The 20,256-nt window shown below is 42.4% G+C and overlaps 1 protein-coding gene across 3 annotated transcripts in view; it reads right to left on the reverse strand.

Moving 5' to 3' along the window:
* Positions 1–411: 411 nt before the first annotated feature.
* Positions 412–20,256, reverse strand: part of ZSCAN21 (zinc finger and SCAN domain containing 21) — a 44,738-nt gene continuing 24,893 nt past the window's right edge. The window contains exons 1-4 of one of the 3 annotated variants that reach the window (XM_024571355.4): positions 11,681–11,785; positions 3,594–4,084; positions 3,111–3,303; positions 412–1,663 (exon numbers count right to left, since the gene is read on the reverse strand). In XM_024571355.4, coding sequence (XP_024427123.2) covers positions 825–1,663; positions 3,111–3,303; positions 3,594–3,989 — 1,428 coding nt within the window. In that variant the 5' untranslated portion in view covers positions 3,990–4,084; positions 11,681–11,785 and the 3' untranslated portion in view covers positions 412–824. Of the gene's footprint in view, positions 1,664–3,110; positions 3,304–3,593; positions 4,085–11,547; positions 11,786–20,256 lie in introns of those variants that run through there. The other 2 variants (XM_024571356.4, XM_024571357.4) reach the window with 2 other exon arrangements.

Raw genomic sequence — 20,256 nt, forward strand, 5'->3', positions numbered from 1 at the left:
AGAATCTTAAAGAGACTGCAGTCAGAAGGAAAAGACGGGATGGACTTAAGGTAATCAAATTGTGTATTATTGACTTCTGGAGTTCAGAAGAAGGAAGCTGCTCAGGGAGTGTCAGATTTTCAGACTTTGGCAGAGAAAGAATATACGCAACCAAAATGCACAGAGGCTGACAAGATGTTCCCAATGACGACATGTTCTCAGTAGGTAGGAAAGACAGCACAACGTACTCCAAGATGCAGCTACTCTACACTCTACTGCAATTTCCTAACACACATATTCACTCACAAGTCCTAAAGGTTCTGTTTATCTCAAATCCAAATTTTCCAAAAGCTAAACCAGTAGGAACAGTTTTTTCTCTCTTGAATAGTGTTTGCTAAACATACCATTTATTGTAACAACAGTCCTGAAGCATTACAAGACATTATACATTTATTCTGAATTAGATTAGATTGTGTTCAAATGGCTCAATTCTTTACAAATCACAAATTTTGAACGCATGTTGAAACAGTTATGTTTTTCCATAATTATACTCGGTATACACCATTTTAACTATACACAAGGCAATGCTGGCATGGTTAATGGGCCCCGAAGCATGGTGAGGGGATCCTGGACCAGTTAAGCTGGCGAGTGCGGAGTCCACCACCCCCTCCAGGGCCTCCCCCCTACAGCGCCACCACCCTCACTCCTCCAGCGTCCCTTGATGTTGAGTGAAACAAAATCTACCACTGAAGTTTTTATTACAATCACTTGGCTTCTCCCTAGCATTCTTGTTCTAAAGTTAAGAAAACAAAAACAAAAAATCACCAAGAGAGCATACTTGATGGTTAAAGCACTTCTCCCTCTCCAGTGTGGACTCTCTGGTGTTTGGAAAGATTTGACTTACTACAGAAGGTTTTCCCACAATTATCACACCAATAGGGCTTTTCCCCGGTATGGATTCTATGATGTTTATTAAAATTGGAGCTGTGGTTGAAGGCTTTTCCACACTCCTTACATTTATACGGCTTCTCTCCAGTGTGGAGCCTCTGATGAGAACTAAGACCTGCATGCTGGCTAAAGCTCTTCCCACATTCGTTACACTGGTAAGGTTTCTCCCCAGTATGTATTCGATAGTGCCGAATGAGGCTGCCTTTACCACTGAAAGCTTTCCCACAATCTTTGCACTGATATGGTGCCTCCTCAGTGTGTATTCGCTGATGTTTAAGGAGATCTGAGCTCTGACCAAAGGCTTTCCCACACTTACAGTCATAGGGCCGGTCCACCAAGTGTGTTCTGTAGTGAAGGGTAAGGTTTGAGCTGTGGCTAAAGGCTTTCCCACATTTGGTGCACACGTAGGGTTTCTCCCCAGTGTGTGTCCTCCGGTGTTTAGTAAGATTTGAGCTATTACTAAAGGCTTTCCCACACTCAGCACATATGTAACGTCTCTCTCCTGGGGCAGGTTTAGTGGGCATTAGTTCTCTACCTTTCTTGGAACCTTTGCCTAGGAGAGGGGTTTTTGTTCCTCTTTCTTTCTCAAGATTCACCCACTGCCTTTCTGACCTGGCCTCACATTTATTGGCAATAACCATGGGAATAATATCCTTTTTGAATTCTTCTGCATGAGACTCTTCAGAATTTTTCTGCTTATCTGTTGATTCCTCATTCTGGGTGTTCGACTTACAATCTGAAACAATAAACAAAATAAGGATGTGAGTTTTTTCCTGTTCTGAGAAGAAACCGTTAGAAGACAAAGAGAATCATCAGGTGATATTGATGAGTCTTGAAGGGTGACCAAATACTGCTCTGAGAGGTCACAATACCACAATGATACAAATGAGCCATCATCAAATCCAGTTTACAATACCAGACTGTCACACAAGCCCCCTACTAGAAACTATTATGGCCTAAAGAGTACCTGGTTTTTTCTGCTAGGAGAAAAACTTCATATACAGAGGGCAATAAGGCAAAACCAAGCATACTGGGATAGCAGCAAAGGAAATGCGTAATGCTCAGGCAGAATGAAACAAGAAAGATTGCTGAAGGGTCAAATTTGATTAAGGAAAATAAAAAGGATAATTAAGGGAAAAGAGGCTAGTAGCAAACTCAGAAAAATTCATATGCTTCACAGAAGCTGAATACAAAAGCAATAAAAGAGAACGTTCAGTTCATTTATAATCATTCTAGTCCCGGATCCTTATTAATTTGAATGAAAGTAAGTACTTAACTCCTACCACAGTTCAACTCTTACCATTTAATCTATTATACATTGGCTATGTCTTGTAATTCTTTTCATTATAAAGTAACACTGCTGAAATCAGATCGAAGTAGTACATCTTTTCAGAGCACTTCACTAAGCAGTCACACCACTAGAACTCCATTTAACTGTTCGTGCACATGGAAAAGGGGAGTCAGAGAAGCTTCCTCTGAAAAATGGGCTCCTCTTGAACACGGTGAGCCCTCCACAGGTACAGAAGCCCCAACTGACAAAGGCACCTTCTTCGAACCCCCTCTTCTCTTACCCTTCCATCTGTCTCCACCTGACCATCTATTTCCCTCCTCTACCAGCATAACACTCAGCTGCTTCCAGGCTCGCCCCACCTCACTGTCTGCTGATGACTGTGGCAGCAGGAGCTAAAATCTTTCAGTCTCCATGATGAGCAATCACTTGGCTACTCATACAGGTTTCCCTTCAAGTTGCCATGAACTATGTGTGGGAAATAAGTAACTTAAAAGTTAAAAATTTTAAATAGTCTAACGAGGCAGAAGTTGAAAAAGACTTTACCAGGGACCATTTCCACATAATCCAAAGCTAATTATAACAGGTTCAGTAAATCATTAACAAACTAACAACACCATCTCTTAATTTATTCACTCACCCTGTCCACACCTCCTTTATAAACAGTCCCTTCATTAAACTCACTTCAGTCGAACTTATTAGACAGGGACATCTTTTCCCATGCTAGCCCCTGACTGAACGCACCTGAGGGAGGAGAGGGACCTCATTCTGCCCACTCAGCCAAACCTGTCAGCTCGATCCAGGCAATCACCTCACAATCCGTGATTAGAATTAGTCTGTTCCTTCGATCACAAAGGCCTGGGGCACTGAGGCGGACTCGACAGGCAGTTCCTACCTTGGTTCTGTCTCAGCTCTGGAGTGAATTCCTGCTCTTCACCAGTCTCTTGGATGTACAGGGGTCCCCAAGACTCATATTTGGGACTTGTCTCCACAGACCATGTGTGTGCGCTGCTCAGGGATTCCTTTGCTGTTCCTGAAGACGACATCTTCTCCCACACCTGTTTCTGTTCACTTGGAGGAGGTGAAACCTAGAGACAATTAGGAATAGCTAGGTTTATGCAAAGCTTACTTTAACTAGAATGAAAGAAAATCTAAGGAGAGCTATGTAGAATCTCTAGGAAAGAGAAAAGAAAAACACCCTCCCATTCAACTCACAAGGCTAAAGCTAGTATAGGGTAGTAGGGAAAAAAGGAGGACATGTGCTCTAACTCAGCAGAAACTTTCATTTACTTCTTTGTATTGTAGGGACAAACCCATTCCTGCCTGGAATTCTATGCTCCCAATCTCAGAGGATAAAAAAAGATTGTGCCCAGCCTACCTGCTGTCCCGGTTCATCCAGTTCTCGCTCCAGATCCTCCAGGAGACTGACGGCCTCTTCAGCGCTCTCTGGACAGTGCTCCTGCACCCAGGCCTGCAGCTCCCGGGGCAGGATGGTCAGGAACTGCTCAAGCACCAGCAGCTCCAGGATCTGCTCCTTAGTGTGGATCTCTGGCCTCAGCCACTCACAGCAGAGCACCCGGAGCTGGCTCAGGGCCTCGCGGGGTCCAGGTGTGTCATGGTACCCAAACTGCCTGAAGCGTTGACGGAACATCTCCAGGCTAGGAAAGCACTTCCCTTTCTCCTCCTCCTTGACTTTCACAATCACAGGCCCCACCTGCTCCTGTGGAGGCCTAGGGCCCACACCTGTGGCCATGCCCGGTACTTTGGTCATCATATGGACTCCGGAAATTGCTTCACTAAAGATAGGCCTCTGTGTAGCAGGAGTACTACTTCCTTTAGATTCCTGGTTCTTTAGGGCTACAGAGTCAACTTAAGAAAATGTACAAGTAAACAGACAACAAAATCAGTCTATTATAATTGGCACTCATTAAATATATTTTGAAAGAAAACTACATAAATTAGTGAATCTTATATGTTGTGACTGGGCTTCCTAACCATGTTTTCAACAAAGCTCAATTTTCACAGGTGTTTCCGTCCTGGATTTGGATATCTACAGCAGGAAAACTCCAGCCGCCTCAATAAAGGGCCAACCAGATAAAAATATAGGTGGGTGTTTGTTACATGAAATTATATTGATAATAAAGGTAGAGACCATAGAAAGGGTGTATGAAAAGCTTATTCAAGCTGAAGATGACCTCATCTTATACTTCTCTCTCTCTGCTCACTCTAACCAGCCACACTGTTCCCTAGATATGTGAGGCACCCTCCCCCCTCAGAACCTTGTCCACGCTGCTCCCACTAACACTCCCTGCAGATTACACACTTCTTCCAGATCACGCATGCCCGGCCCCCTCACCTCCTCCAGGTCTGTACTCAGATGCCACCTTCTGGCTGAGGCACCCCGACCACCGTGTCTTAAACTGCACACGGCCCTCCCTTACATGGAACTCCTTATCCTCCTACTCTGTTCCTTCAAATCACTCACCACCACACAAATACTATATATTTTATCTTTTTAAAAATTTAGCTGATCGATGTTACTCTGTCACATTGATGTTTCTACCCTCCTCTTTCCCCCTCCCTTCCTCTCTTTCTAAAAATAACAAAATCTTTGAAAAATAGGGCAGTATGAACTTATGTTCAGTGTAATACAGAGGTTGATACAGAATTAGATAAGTGTGTGAGCCCAATGTCTTGGTTTCTAAACATCATTCTCCATTAAAAGGAACCAGAGATGCAGAAATGCCTAATTCTAGGTCGGGGAATACTGAAGGTGAACCTGGAGCATCATGTAATGCCAGTAAGTGTTAAAGAAAACATCAACAACAGTGAGGCATGTCAGAGGAACAGAGGCCTGAGTTCCAAAACACGTAATGTAGTACTGGCTTGTAACCTTAAGTATAAAATAAATATCCAGAAGCCCATACTGATGTGAAAAAAGGTGACTAAATAAATAAATAGGGGAGAAAAGACAAATCCCCCACACAGAATTATTCCAAACAATTTATGTAGATAGTCCCCTCAAGAAGGTGGAGCTTAACTCTCCATTCCTTGAGTGTAGGCTATACTTACAAGCTTGCTTCCAAAGAGAGTATAGAAAGGGACTGGGGAAATCACACAGTCATACCAATAGATGCAGAAAAAGCATTTGATAAAATCCAGGACCATTTATGATAAAAACACTCAGCAAAGTGGGAATAGAGGGAGTATACCTCAAAATGATAAAGGCCATATATGAGAAACCTACTGCCAATATCATACTCAATGGGGAAAAATTAAAAGTACTTCCCTTAAGATCAGGAACAAAACAAGGGAAGGGTGTCCACTTCCACCACTTTTATTCAACATAGTACTGGAGGTCCTAGCCACAGTGATCAGAGAAGAAGAAATAAAAGGCATCCAAACTGGAAGGGAGTCGGTAAAACTGTCATTATTCGCAGGCGACATGACTGTACATGGAAGACCTATAGGCTCCACCAAAAAACTACCCGACCTAATAAATAAATTTGGCAGAGTGCCAGGACACAAAGTCAATATTCAGAAATCCATGGCATTTTTGTACACCTGCAATGAACTACCAGAAAGAGAAACTAAGAAAAACTCCCATTTACTATTACAACATCAAAAAATAAAGTACCTAAGAATAAATTTAACCAAGGAGGTAAAAGATCTGTACTCAGAAAACCAAAAGAACACTGAAGAAAGAAACTGAGAAAGATACAAATAAATGGAAGCAAATACTATGCTCATGGATTGGAAGAATTAACATCATTAAAACGTCTGTATAACCCAAAGCAATCTATGGATTCAACACAATTCCTATTAAAATACCAGTGGTATATTTTACAGATCTAGAACAAATACTCCAAAAATTTATACGGAACCAAAAAGACCCTGAATAGCCTCAGCAATCTTGAGAAAGAAGGACAAAGTTGGAGGGATCACAATACCTGATATCAAACTATACTACAAGGCCACTGTAATCAAAACACTCTGGTACTGGCATAAGACGAGACAAGACACACAGATCAATGGAACAGAATAGAGCCCAGAATAAACCCATGTCTCTATGGTCAATTAATACTTGACAAAGGGGGCACAAGCATACAATGGAGTAAAGACAGTCTCTTCAATAACTGGTGTTGGGAGATCTGAACTGGTACATGCAAAATAATGAAACTAGAACACCAACTTATACCACACATCAGAATAAACTCAAAATGGATAAAAGACTTAAATATTAACTTGTGATACCATAGAAATTCTAGCAGAAAGCACAAGCAGTAAAATTTCACATAACTCACATAGCAGAATTTTTGTTGATACATCTCCCAGGGCAAGGGAAACAAAGGAAAAAATAAACAAAAAGGACTATATCAAATTAAAAATCTTCTGCACGGCTAATAAACCATCAGCAAAATAAAAGGGGACCTGACTATATGGGAGAACATATCTGCCAATGATACATTGGACAAGGGTTTGATCTCCAAAATATATAAAGATCTCATAGGACTCAACACCAGGAAGACACACAATCCAATTAAAAAATGGGCAAAGGACCTGAACAGACAGTTCTCCAAGGAGGACATACAGAGGGCCCATAGGCACATGAAAGAATGCTCAAAATCACTAGCGCTCTGAGAGACGCAAATTAAAACCTCAATGAGATACCACCTCAAACATGCCAAAATGGCCATCATTAATACATCAACAAACAAGTGCTGGAGAGATGTGGAGAAAAGGGAACCCTAGTGTTCTGCTGGTGGGAATGCAGACTGGTACAGCCTCTGTGGAAGACAGTATGGAATTTCCTCAAAAAATTAAAAATGGAACTGCTTTTTGTCCCAGCAATTTCACTGCTGGAAATATACCCTAATAATCCCAAAACACCAATTCAAAAGAATTTATGCACCCCTATGTCCACAGCAGCGCTATTTACAAAAGCCAAGACTTGGAAACAGCCTAAGTGCCCACCAATAGATGAGTGGATCAAAAAATGGTGGTATATTTATATAATGGAACACTGTACGGCAGAAAAAAAAGAAGGAATTCCTACCTTTTGTGACAGCATGGATGGAACTAGACATTATGCTAAGTGAAATAAGCCAGTCAATGAAAGACAAATACCATATGATCTCATTTATAAGAGGAACCTAGTGAACAAAATAAACTAATGAGCAAAACAGAACCAGAGGCAGAGAATCATGTAACGGACTGATGGCTTTAAGAGGGGAGGAGTCAGGTGGGAACTATTTGAAAGAAGGTGAAGGGATCAGTCGAAAAACATATGAAGGACCTATGGACACAGACAATGGTGTGAGGGTAGATTATGGAAGTGGGGGGTGGGCTGGGTGGAGGGGAACAAGGGAGGAAAAATTGGGACAACTATAATAGCATAATAAAACATTGAGAAATAAAAAATTTAAAAATTAAAAGGGGCTGGGGGAAGGTAACGACAGTGGAAAAACATGACAAACACCACCTCACCCACGAGATCAAACTTAACATCATTATGGAACCCACTCTGCCATAAAAGGTGAAACACTGCCATCTGCGACAACATGGTCAGTTCTTGAGGGTAAGTGAGATAGATAGGTCAGCCAGAAAAGGAAAAGAACCATGTAACTTCAGTCACAGGTGGAGTACAAAACAAAAAAAATTACAAGTGAACAAACTAAACAGAGTCATAGATGTAAGCATCATAATGGTAGTTACCAGAGGGGGAAGGGCAAGATTGGTAAAGGGGTCAAAATATATGGTGATGAATGTAACTAGATTTTTGGTGTGAGGAGCATGAAATAGAGTGTACAGATATCGAACTATAATGTCGTACACCTGAAATTTATATAATGATATTACCAATGCTACCTTAATAAAAACAATTTTTAAAAATATTTTGGTCCTTTTCAATGAACATCTGAGCAAATAATGAAACAGTGTAACAACTTCAGCTCAATGTGTTTCTGAATAATTCTATTACTGTTATTAATGCATAATAATTTTTTTTGCTGTTAAAGGGAAGAATTAGTATTTAGTATTTCATAGTTCAGAACTTAAAGGAAAGGATCTGGAAGAGACAGGTCTGCTCTATAATTTTTAGAAAAGATTAATATCATCAGTGATAAGTTATGTGTCTTGATATGGAAAGATTACTTCGCCCTGGCAGGGTAGGTCAGTCGGCTAGAGCGTCATCCCAATACACCAAGGTTGTGGGTTCAACCCCTGGGCAGGGCACGTACGAGACTCCACCAATGAGTGCATAAATAAGTGAAACAACAAATCAATGTTTCCCTCTCCCTCTCTCCCTTCCTCTCTCCAATCAATTAAAAAAAACAATCAGAGAGAAGAGCACTTCACTTCTGTGGTCTTCCTCCTCAAAACCCACAGCCCAGTCTAATCATGAGAAAAACATCAATCATTTAGGAACATTCTACAAAAATAACTAACCAGTAGTCCTCAAGTAACTGTCAACTTCACCAAAAACCAGGATAAACTGAGAAACTGTCCTGACCAAAGTACACTAAGTAGACATGAAGATTATTAATGCCATGTGGTATCCTCGATGGGATCAGGGAACAGACAAGGACATTAGGGAAAAACCAACAAAATCTGAATAAACAGTGGAGCTCAGTTAACTGTAATGTACCAATGTTGGTTCCTTAGTTGTGACAGATGTACACAGAAATGTAAGATGTTAACAAGGGAAACTGGGTGAGAAACAGGGACTCACTGTATTATCTTTGAGCTTCTCTAAAATTATTCTAAAATGTTTATTTAAATTAAAAATATAGGGTTGGGGATAAAGAGCAGCTTTAGTAAATGCTGTTCTATTATGGAAGGGTGGTAAAGAGAAATGTGACTGTTAACTTCAACACTTATGATATTGAAGTGGGCCATTCTTAGAATTCATTATACATTTTAAAAAGTTGTGAAGCCATTTTCTTTTAGCATTATTATTATTATTATTGTCCTCATTCAAGGACATTTTTTCATTGCTTTTAGAGAGAGGGGGAAGGAGAGAGGCAGAGAAACATCGATGAGAGAGAGAAGTTATCAATTGGTTTGCTTCTGTATGTGCCTGGAGCGGGGATCAAACCTGAAGCCTAGGTATGTGTCCTCACCAAGAATCAAACCTAAAACCTTTCAGTAACGGGACAATGTTCCAATCAACTCAGCCACACCAGCCAGGGCTAGGATTATTTTTTTTAAAAAGGAACGTGCCTTGTCACTAGGAACAATAGTAGTTAATTCTTGACTTTCTTCCAATAATTGTCAGAATATTGGCCTAATGAAATAGTTTCTAGCAGATCTATTTCAAACATAGCACAAAGCCTATTTTTTAATTTTATCGAATACTTTTAGCTTTGAACTACTTGGTAACAATATAATGGCCCTTTGTCCTTTGAAATCACTAGGCCATTTTCCAGTTTGGCAATTCTATCTCCACAGGCTCAAAGGCTATCTGCAGAGGTTTAAAACACAATCTGCTGGCCCTAGCTGGGTAGGTCAATTGGTTACAGTGTGGTCCTGATATGCCAAGGTTGCAGGTTCGATCCCTGGTCAGAGGACATACAAGAAGCAACCAAGAATGCATAAATAAGTGGAACAACAAATGTATGTTTCTCTCTCTCTAAAATCAATACAAATGAAAACAATTTTAAAAATATTTTAAAAAACACATAAATTTGCTCAAGTCACCTAGCTGTTGACAATTACTTAACCTTTCTGCATGGCAAACAAACCCCAATCTGGCATCCGCCTCCCTTGTCAGTCACCATTCCCTGTGCTCACTCAATGCCCAGTTCTCATAAGGCTTCTACTCACCTTTCAGACGAGATTGGCCGTGATCAGCGCGGTATGGCCGTAGACTCTACTTACCTTTCAAGTCTCAGCTCAACAATTAACCCATGCAAATATGCTCAACTTTAGTTACAATAAAAGAAATCCTCCTACTCCTCCAACTGGCAAATATTAAAAAAACAAATCTGATAATGCTCTGGGTTTTTTTTTTTTCCACCTGAAGAAGGCCAGTAATTTCACATTTGTTCACATTGAGTTTGTCTAAAGGTCCATTTAGGGGAGCCCTCCAGGTCTTGGCTTCTGAATTTTTCTTTCTTTAAAATATTTTGTTTGTTTATTTTTAGAGAGGGGAAGGGAAGGGAAGGGGAGAGGGAGAGAAACATGGATGTGTGGATCACTGATCGGTTGCCTCTTGTACGCCCCTAACGAGGACCTGCCCTGCAACCCAGGCACGTGCCCTGACCAGGAATCAAACTGGCGACCCTTCAGTCTGTAGGACAGCGCCCAACCCACTGAGCCACACCAGTCAGGGCCGAATATTTCTTAATAAAGTGCTCATAAAATCAAAAAGCATGTAGACAGAAAATGGCGGCTTCGTTACCAACTCAGATTGTCTTCAACCACTGCTACAAGGTCAGGCTAAAGACATCCACGAAGCAAAAGTTTGAGGTCCATAAAAAGAAAGCTTTTGTTCTGTTCCCAAGTTTCCCCGCCCCTCCCTTTACGCCAGTTTCCCAAAGCGTGTGTATTCTTATAAAAGTGCCCCAAATCCATTTGGAAAGAGGCATAAATAAATCAAATGATCATAGATTCTAACAATGTAATGCTAGAATGCCTTTAGTATACTCAAAGTCTGTACCTGAAAACTCCCAGGCAGGCAAATTTGATCATTTTTGAGGCCCAGAATTCTATGAGACAGTTCCAATTTTTCTTTAAATCAAATCAAATTGTGCATAATCTTTTTAACTTCTATCTTCACACTTCCTTTACACTTCAGCCCCAGACCAACACTTATTTTCTCCATAGTAACCTTATAATGCCTGAAAACAATCTTCTTAACTCTTTTCTTATCCACAGTTGTTTCAACTGTTCCTTAAATAGCACAGGTTTCCAAGTACCTCACCAGCCAGATCACCTTTCTCTGGACAAACTCTGTTAACAAATGGTTCCCAAATACCGTGTTTCCGAACCTGAGCAGATTCCTGTTAATGGCACCTTTCTAACCTAAACAAAGACCAAGGGGACTACTCATTCCCTTGGATCGGACTCTACCCCGGCCTTCTAAAAAGGTTCGGTTTCTGAGAGGAGGTCCCCAAAGCCCTCCGGCGTGTTCCATCAATTAGCCCAGCGTTCGGACTCCCACTGAGAGTCAGGGGAAAAGAAATGGCAGCCCCTGCTCGGCTCAAGAAGCGCATAAAAAAGCTGCTTTGAAACTGCGAAACAAAGTTTCATTTGTTAAAGCCCCGGGAGGAGGAAAAGGCTTTCCAAGGAGCAAGCGCCTCTGGGGCTGGGCAGGGGTACAGGGCTCCTACCTATAACTCTTCCAAGACCGGTCTGGTGGGGTCCTCGGGGTCCACAGCGGTACAGCCACTCCTTCCTCTCCCAACCTTTTCACCTAGGCTCCCTCTTCCGCCCGCCAAGCTAACCGAGGATGAGGAGGCTCACCGTGAGTCAGAGTCACTCCTGGCGCGGGGACACCAAGACGCGGACCGCGGCAGGCGCAGCCGGAAGTACGTCATAGCACCGCCCCGCACAGTAGTGCGCGGCCGCAGAGACCCCTCTAGGAATTCGGGAGATATCGGCATCTCGGTGTCTTGGTGCACGCGGGAGAGTGAGGCTTCTCCGGGGCGAACGGAGTTGCCACCGACGTAAGCCCGCACGGATCTTGTCGCCCCGCCCCTTTTAGGTTTTTACTAAGTAAGGTCCCACGTGAGGAAGGCAGCTTTGGCCAGAAATGAGCAAATCGGGAGGGGTGAGGTCTGAACACGGTGACATTGCAGCTGAGAGAATCTGGAGCATTGGTTCTTACCTTAGGTAGAAGAAGGGGAGAATGAGGGACAAAGCTGTCTTAGTTTTCTGATATGCAAAGTGTCATTTGAAAAAGTTTATGTTATAGGAACCAACGAACTGCTTTTAGAAGTACAATACAAGGAAGACTTTATCAAAGAGTTACTCAAAAATGGCCACTTCCTGCATCATCTTGTGTTGTTTTGAAGAAGTGGAAGAGCCCTAGGAATGGGAAGAATGAATTTTGGGGGGTTAGATGATCTTTAACATCTTCCTACAGCTTGCCCCAGACTCCTATTAGTTTTCCCCTTAATAGGGGGAAGGAAACTAAAAAACATTATTTTAGAGAGAAGGAAAGGGAGGTAGAAGGAGAGGGAGGGAAACATCAACATGAGAAACACAGGTCGGTTGCTTCTCACATGCACCCCAGCTGGGGACTGGGCATAACCCAAGCGGGTGCTCTAACTGGGAATCAAACCCATGAAATTTTGCTTTGTGGAATCACGCCCAACTGCCTGGGCCATGGCAGCTAGGGCAAGGAGGAAGAAACTTTTTACAACACTTTCACCATTACCACTCCCTCTGCACACCTCCCTTGAGTACTTACTATGGGCCAGGTACTGTGTTAAGTGCTTGGTTTCAGTTCTTTATTGCTGCAGGAAACACCACCCCCAAACTTAGTGCCTTAACACAACGATTATCGTTTCTCACGTGACCTCACAAATCTGTGGATTGGCTGGCTTGTTCTGCTTCCTGTGGTATCAGCCAAGGAGCTGGGATGGCTGGTAGTTGGTGTTGGCCCACAGACCGAAGTTCAGCTGCGATGTTGGCCTGGGGCCTCCGTGCCCTTCCATGTGTGTCCATCAGCATGGTTGCCAGGGCTGTCGCCACATTATGACTGGGTTCCCCAAGAGAAGCATTTGAAGAGGTCAAGGTGGAACTTGTAGATGTGTAGGGCCCAACCTTGGAAGTTATATAGCATCATTTTCACCACATTCTGTTGTTAAAATAGGGCTCTGGGCCAGATTCAAGTGGAAGAAAAACATTTTATCTTTTAGTCACATTGCAAAAGAGTATGTGGGCTGGGAGATGATGTTTCTGTCTTTGGAAACAATCTACTACACACATTTATCTTCATTATATCAATCCTATGAAATATTATAATCCTGAGGATACTTTCCCCAGTGAAATAGTGAAATCTTTATTTTATAGATCAGGAAACAGCTCAGAAAAGAAAGTAATTTTTCCAGTGTCATACAACTGGTAAGTGAGAAAGTTAAGATTCAAACTTGACTTTCATTCTCCAAAGCCTATGCTTTTAAGCTCTGTATTTCTTCTGCATAGGCTGGAGAAAGACTAAATGGTTAAAGGGAACAGAATCACTAGGACTGAGGGAGGAAACCAGGAAACCTGCATCTGTTCAATTAGCCACACATGTGTTGATGCTTTGGCGCTGCTCTATCCAGCCACTTAGTCAAAGGATCTTTGATCTTCATCTAGTCGTGCAGCCAGTGAGTTGTGGTGCTGGGCCTTAAGGAATCCTTCCAATTCTGAGCAGAGGGACATAGCCGCATAATACTAGTGCCAAGAGAAGCCTAAGGACAATCTGGGTAAGCTCTTGTTTTTAGATGAAGAAACCAATGCCTGGAGAAGTCAACACAGGCACACTAGTAGCAGAGCTTAGGGCTGAATCTAAATTTTTGAATTCAATCCTGTGTCATTACTAGGTCTCAACAGATTCTAAAAGATATCATTAGAGATACCAAGATGCTGTCCATCCAAATCATATGGTATTAAAGCAAGTTAACTTAGGGTGATATATTATTTTCTGCCATTAATATAACCACGGCCATATGACAAGAGCACAACAAAACAGACCAAGGAAAAGTCAGCCAGTGTGCTGGTGACTCACTGTGCGTATCACCAGAATTTCCTTTTCAGAACAGTTTTGGTTTCTAGGGACCTCATACACTCTTCCAATGAATTCATTCACCAAGAACCTACAATGTGCCAGGCATTGTGTTAAGGCACCAGGGAAAGTGAAAAATACATGCAGTTCTTAGCAGACATGTAATCAAGTAATTACAGATATGGTCAACAATAGAGATGAGACCAGTAAGTGGTGACTGAATGAATGTATCGTCTTCGGGATCTGTAGTCTAACCCATTATAACATGAAAACTTCCTTTTTGGGACAGTCCTGTTTTTTTTTGTTGTTTGTTTTTGTTTTATCCTCACCTGAGGACATTTTTTCATTGCTTTCAGAGAAAGAGAGAGAGGAAGAAAGAGAGAGAGAGGGAGAGAGAAATATTGATACAAGAGAGGAACATCAATCGGTTGCTTCCTGTACGTGCCCTGACCGGGGATCAAACCCACGACCTTTCAGTGTAGGGAATGAAGCTCCAATCAACCAAACCACACTGGCCAGGACAGTCCTGTTTCTAATCATTTCCGTCGCAGGGAGCTTACTACTTTAGAGGACAGTTCCTTCTTTCAGGAGAGTTCTAATTGGTAAAAATTCTTTAAATTAAAGCAAAAATCTGCATTCCCATAATTTCAACTCATTGATCCTAGTCTTGATAAATCCTTTTCCTCACTAAATGCATGTAGATGTTCTTCTTATCCCTTTAAATTATCACACATGATTGTCCCAAAGATCACCTATAGCAGTTCCACAATCGTGTCTGAGTTGCTTCTGAATCTTGGAATGTCAAATGTCTGAACTGCCCTTGGGCAATCTGAGGGTCCACAGTCCCTCTTTCTCATTTAAACGACCTCCATACTCTCCCACTTTTACATTACTTGACTCTCTTTTGTCTTGAAAAATTATTTGGCTTGAAAAAGAAAAAGGATTCCTCTCCACTTTGTAGCAGAAATCTGGAAGGGAAAAAGCTACCAGTGTAGGCCTGGCTTCCTCCCTCCTTTTCCCTCAGGGTAGCCATAGTTCTCTCTAAAACCGTTGCTGTCTGGATCTTCCCTGCATCTGCCGTTACCTGTTTTTGCTGCCATCGCTGTCCTTGGCCGGCAGAGGGTGATGAAACCTTGATTTCTCTTAGAACAAGGCCGGGGCAGTTTCTTGTCCATTACAGCTCTGTAAACTTTCCTGTTTTATTTCCGGAAGGAGTCTGCACATACAGCATGTTGGGAAGCAGTGAATGAAAAATGAGAAAATGAGAATAGAAATGGAGTGGTATAGTTAGACAACCCCGCGGCTTAGCACTGAAGGTCTGCTGCTAATGAGCTTTGGGAGATTTGGATATGTGACCTGATTATCTGAAAATGGTATAATATCATCTGCTCTGACAACTTTGAAGTGTTTGGACCATGTGAGAGTGAACTAGCTCTGCAACTAGCTATACCAATAGTAAGGGATTTTTAATCTTCAAAACTCGGAATAGTATTATTTCTGATCTCCTCTTTGTTTTAATGTCTGCCCCCACCAAGGGATAGATATGGCTCCACCTATCACAGATCTTTTCTTCCATCCTGTCCACTCTGGGGGTTGGGCCACCTACTTTCTCGTTAGTGAGAGAGGGTAGTTTCCTGCCAAGACGTTCACAAGAGCACATTGCTGGCTTGTTCCCTGAGGGTTTGTGGAAGAACCACCCCCCCAAATTTGCATAATCTCAGAGTAGAAGGAGATTACAAAGGGTATCTGGCCTATCTCCCCCTCCCCCCATGCAAAATCCCTTCCTGCTCAGGACCCCTGAGTATCCCCTCCTCCCCACCCTTCCTGAATGAACTGATGCAGCCACCTGCTCTGGCTGGCTCTGCAACAGGTTTCTTTCTAATCCCAGTGGCTTCTGCTAGGGTCACTCCTGGTTGTGCAACTAGTGCCCTGCACAACCTCAGGGACCCCCATTCATTTTATCAGGGGATTGTACAGTTATCTCAATTTGCCAGAAGGCAGTCAAGTTTACTGAGGAAGGGGTGCCTTTTTCTAATTTGCCCAAAATCCTGGTAGCAGCTAGGCAGAGCTGCCTTTACTTATCTGCCTTACTATTGCTGTATCTCTTTCCTTTTATTATTCCTAACACCCAGCATATGGCTTGATAGTACTATTTGTTGAAAGGGATTTAATTCTATTTCTTGGAGTCAAGTAGAACAAACTGAAATCCTCTTCTAAGATGTGGGCCAAGTTTCCAGTGAGGTTTCTCCTCATCAAAGTTGGTTGCACACAAGGTCATTTTGCTTTTGCCATCCTGCAGTTAGCCTGTCTCTCTCTTAAAATGTGGAATCCAGAAAACACGGTGCAGGGCACACGGTGACAGGTAACCCTAGAGTCGACTTGGCACATCTTTAAGAATCTGGAGTGGAAGACGTCTAAGACTTGGAGGCAGTGGTAGTAACTACTGGCAAAGGGACATGAGTAGTTTGGGACGAGAAAGGCCGCTTAAACCTGCGCAGCAATTTTCATCCTTCCAGGGGAAATTTGATTCCTCAGAGGACTTGCTTGGGACTGCAAAAGGAGTTGCATCAGCTGAAGAAGGATTGGGACACGGGAAAGAATTAAGCAAGGACTGGGGTGATTTGAGAGAATCACAGAGGCCATGTGAGACCTGCCCAGAGCCTGGGCCCTCAATTTTCACAAATATCAGATTTAAGGTTACACGTTTTAGGGACTAATGAGATAGAGTACGAGGCCAGCCTGTTTCACCTTAAAAAAGGAGACTTCAGTGAGGGGTAAATGAATATTCAAAAGAAAAGAGCTAGTGGCCCATGGAGGAAATAATAATAGCTAACGTTTCGGAATACTTAGGGTAGGCTCTGTTGTAGGTGCTTTACATGTAATGGCTTATTTAATGCTTATAACTATGCCTATTTTGCAGATGAGGAAACTAAGACAGCATGTAAGTGGTAGATAAAGAATTCATTCTTGCTTCATACATAGGTGATGTATGAAAGTGGGAGAATTGAGTTCGTAAAGAACACGGGACGATGAAGTAGTGGAAAGAACTTGGTTGCTGGAGTCCGACACACCTGGTTTTAAAATCTAGCTCTGCCACTTAATGGGTTAAGCCACTTCTATCTGTCTTCGCAGAGTTCATATGTGGATTAGAGGAAATTCACGGTTATTATTCATGAGTGCAAGAGGAGTTGAAAGACAGAGTAATACAAACTGACAGGGTTTCAAGGAAAACGGTCAAATACTGTAGAAACGTAAGAATGCAGATGAGGGAAAAAATGCCCAGTCAGAGCACTGGTGGCCACTGGAGTGGTTACGACATCAGGCACGGGGGCTTGAAGAGGGGGATAGCAGCAGTGAAGAGATGAAAACTGGTTATGGCCCAACTCGTAATTTGGGAGCTAAAAAGGGCAAGGTCAAATAAAAGATATTTAAAATTTGGTTTTGCTCCCCAAAGCTACAGGTTTGTGCTAATTTATATGAGGAACAGATTGTTGAGGGGTGAGGAGGAGCCTGGAGGCACCAGAGCGAGTCCACATCCCTTGGCAGGTGGCTAGGAAAGGGCCCCCAGGGAGCAGGGAGGACCAGAAAGTGAAGAATACACCTGATGGCCTGAGGCCCTTGGGAAAGAACACTGAGGATATCTGCTGAGAAAGGATGAGGTGAGGCTGTGGTAGGCATGGGAGTTTGGGAAGCAGTAGAAACCCAGACTCTGGATCCAAGACTAAGGCGAAGAATGATTGTCTAGCTGGGGCAACGGTGAGAACGAAGGTGGCCGTGTCTGAGTATTTTCTTCCTGCAGCTTTCCGTAACCAAGGCTCGGGAATGGAGGAAATGGAGGAAACCAGTCCAGAGCTTCAACTGGACTGGACAGAGAGAGGCTAAAAGCAGCTCTTGGTAGGTGTAAACCTGGACCATTGTGACTCCTGGGACTCTCTCGTCTACACTGGGGGCACTGTAAGGCTCTGGTCCTCTCAACACCCGGGCCTTCAAACTTGGGACCAGAATCTCTCACAGGGCCCCTTGTCCACAGCGGTGACTACATTCAATGATATACCAGATTCACTCTGGCTAGGTGGCTCAGTTGGTTGAAGTGTCGTCCCACTCACCAAAAGGTTGTGAGTTTGACCCCCAGTCAGGGTGCATGTGGGAGGCAACTGAATGATCTCTGTCTCCCCCTACCTCTCCCTAATATCAATAAACATACCCTCAGGTAAAGACTTTAAAGAGTACTGCATTTCTTCCCTTTTCTGTCCACCCTGTCCCTCTCTGTTCTCTGGAACCATTTTTCAAAATAAATCACTTGCACTGAAGTCCCCACCTCAGGGTCTGCTCTCTGGAGGCTGCAGGTGAACATAGTTAGGATAGGGTGCAGTTCACCTGAACCAGGATTTGGTTGTGAAGCTACCTGGGTAAAAATGTAGTTTATTCACATGTGTTTTATTTACTTACAAGAATCACACTCACTTGTTTCAACATATTATGCAATAACAAAACAAGATTATTAGGTTGGAGGTCAGTTTAAAAGTCTAAACCAGCAATTTTCAACCTTTTTCACCTCATGGTACACATAAACCAATTACTAAAATTCTGCAACACACCAAAAAATATTTGCTGATCTGACAAAAAATAGGTATAATTTTGACTCATTCACACAAGACGGCTACTGTTGTGTTGGCTAGTGTCATTTTTTAAAATTTGACAATCTAGGGAAAAAGATATCCATGCCCGAGTAGTCAGGTATTGCATGTTTTAAAAATTCTTGCTGCACACCATTGAAAATCACTGGCTTAAACGATCAGATTACATGCCACACTCACTATTACGATGTTCAATTTTCTTATTTTTTTTGACTGGGCTAAGTGGCTTTATTACAAAGGACTTAAGAATGCTGGTTGTACTGCTTCCACCACTTGGCCCGACCAGTCTTTTTCTGTTTGGCCACCTTGGGGGTCCGACCTCTTACTTTCCCAGCTCGGGCCAGGGAACCATGGACTTTACCTCCCAGCCTGTGGCTGGCTACTTCCAGAGTGGTCAGAACCTCCACCCCACAATGGCCCAGGGAAGCTTCATCTTCTAGGGGCGTGCCTGCCAGGAGCACCACTTGATCTTCTGCAGCGATGCCCTCCAGCGAGGCTACATGAGCCCTAATCTGGGCAACAGTCTCCTAGCCCCTCACCTCAAGGGTGTGTAGCTCCTGGGCGAGGACAAAAAGCTGCCAGTTTTCAACTGAACTGTGGCTTCCGCCAGGATGTTCCATTTTTTAAGACATGAATTAGTCAAAGGTTATTTTAATGGTTCCATCTTGTAAGAAAATTGCGTCGTCATTAAAAAGCTACTTTATTCTATGTTTTTTCATCTTGTTCCCCTTTTGAAGAACCTACCTAAAGCTCTGAGGTGGCGTTTCATAGGGAGCTCTTGTGAAAGTACTTAAAACTTCATTTGGATTGCTTGTGGGTCGCAGTTCGTTTTTAACTTAGAAAGTGTATTTCCTTTACCTCAAATATGTATGAACCAATGACGACAAAAAAGAAAACCCCCACAAACACTGTCATCCAGAGATAATTTATTGTTTTACCATGACCCAGAAGAGAAATAACATAAAGAGAATATGTATTACGAATCCCCACAATTTCCTTCCCCAACTTCACTATACTAATTTGTCAGATACCACCAGCCTCCTAAAATGGACCATTGACTACAAATGTGTATACATTTTACTTTGCTGCCATTTCTCATGATTTCAACTTCAGTAAATTAAGGCTTAAAATTATTTTCAGTGGAGTTCCCTACCTTAAAAAAAAAAAACCAAAAAACCTTTCTTCTAAGATTTCATTATTTACTGAAAGAAGTCTTTCTAGAACTGTTAATATTTTAAAAGAACAAATTCATTTCTAAAATAATTTATTGAACATCTACCAAGCATCTGAACTCTCCAGACTGCGCCAGGTTTTAACAGCAATAACTTAATTCGGCAGGTATACAGAAACAGGTGTCTCCTTTTTGTCTAATTTATTCTAAACTATAAAACCAAGGACAAAACAGGAAAGGTTTGTTCCATCCAAGAGAGTGTTTGTTCTTGTTTTAAACAAGACAATGTCTGACTTAGCTCTCTATATGGATTTAGGCTTATCATTTTGAGCTGGTTGTGATAATCTATATTTAACTAAAAGTTAATATTTTTAGAACAAGATTTTCCTGCATACTCATTATCCACTTCTTCCCACCCCACACCCCTCGTGTGTCTTCCTGTAAGAACCCCTGCCATTTGCAGAAGCATCTCTGAAGTCTAGCATGCTTTGTTCTTCCTGGGGCAGACTAAAACCTT

This window comes from Desmodus rotundus, chromosome 1 (assembly GCF_022682495.2).
Source record: "Desmodus rotundus isolate HL8 chromosome 1, HLdesRot8A.1, whole genome shotgun sequence".
In the NCBI taxonomy this organism is placed as follows: Eukaryota; Metazoa; Chordata; class Mammalia; order Chiroptera; family Phyllostomidae; genus Desmodus; species Desmodus rotundus.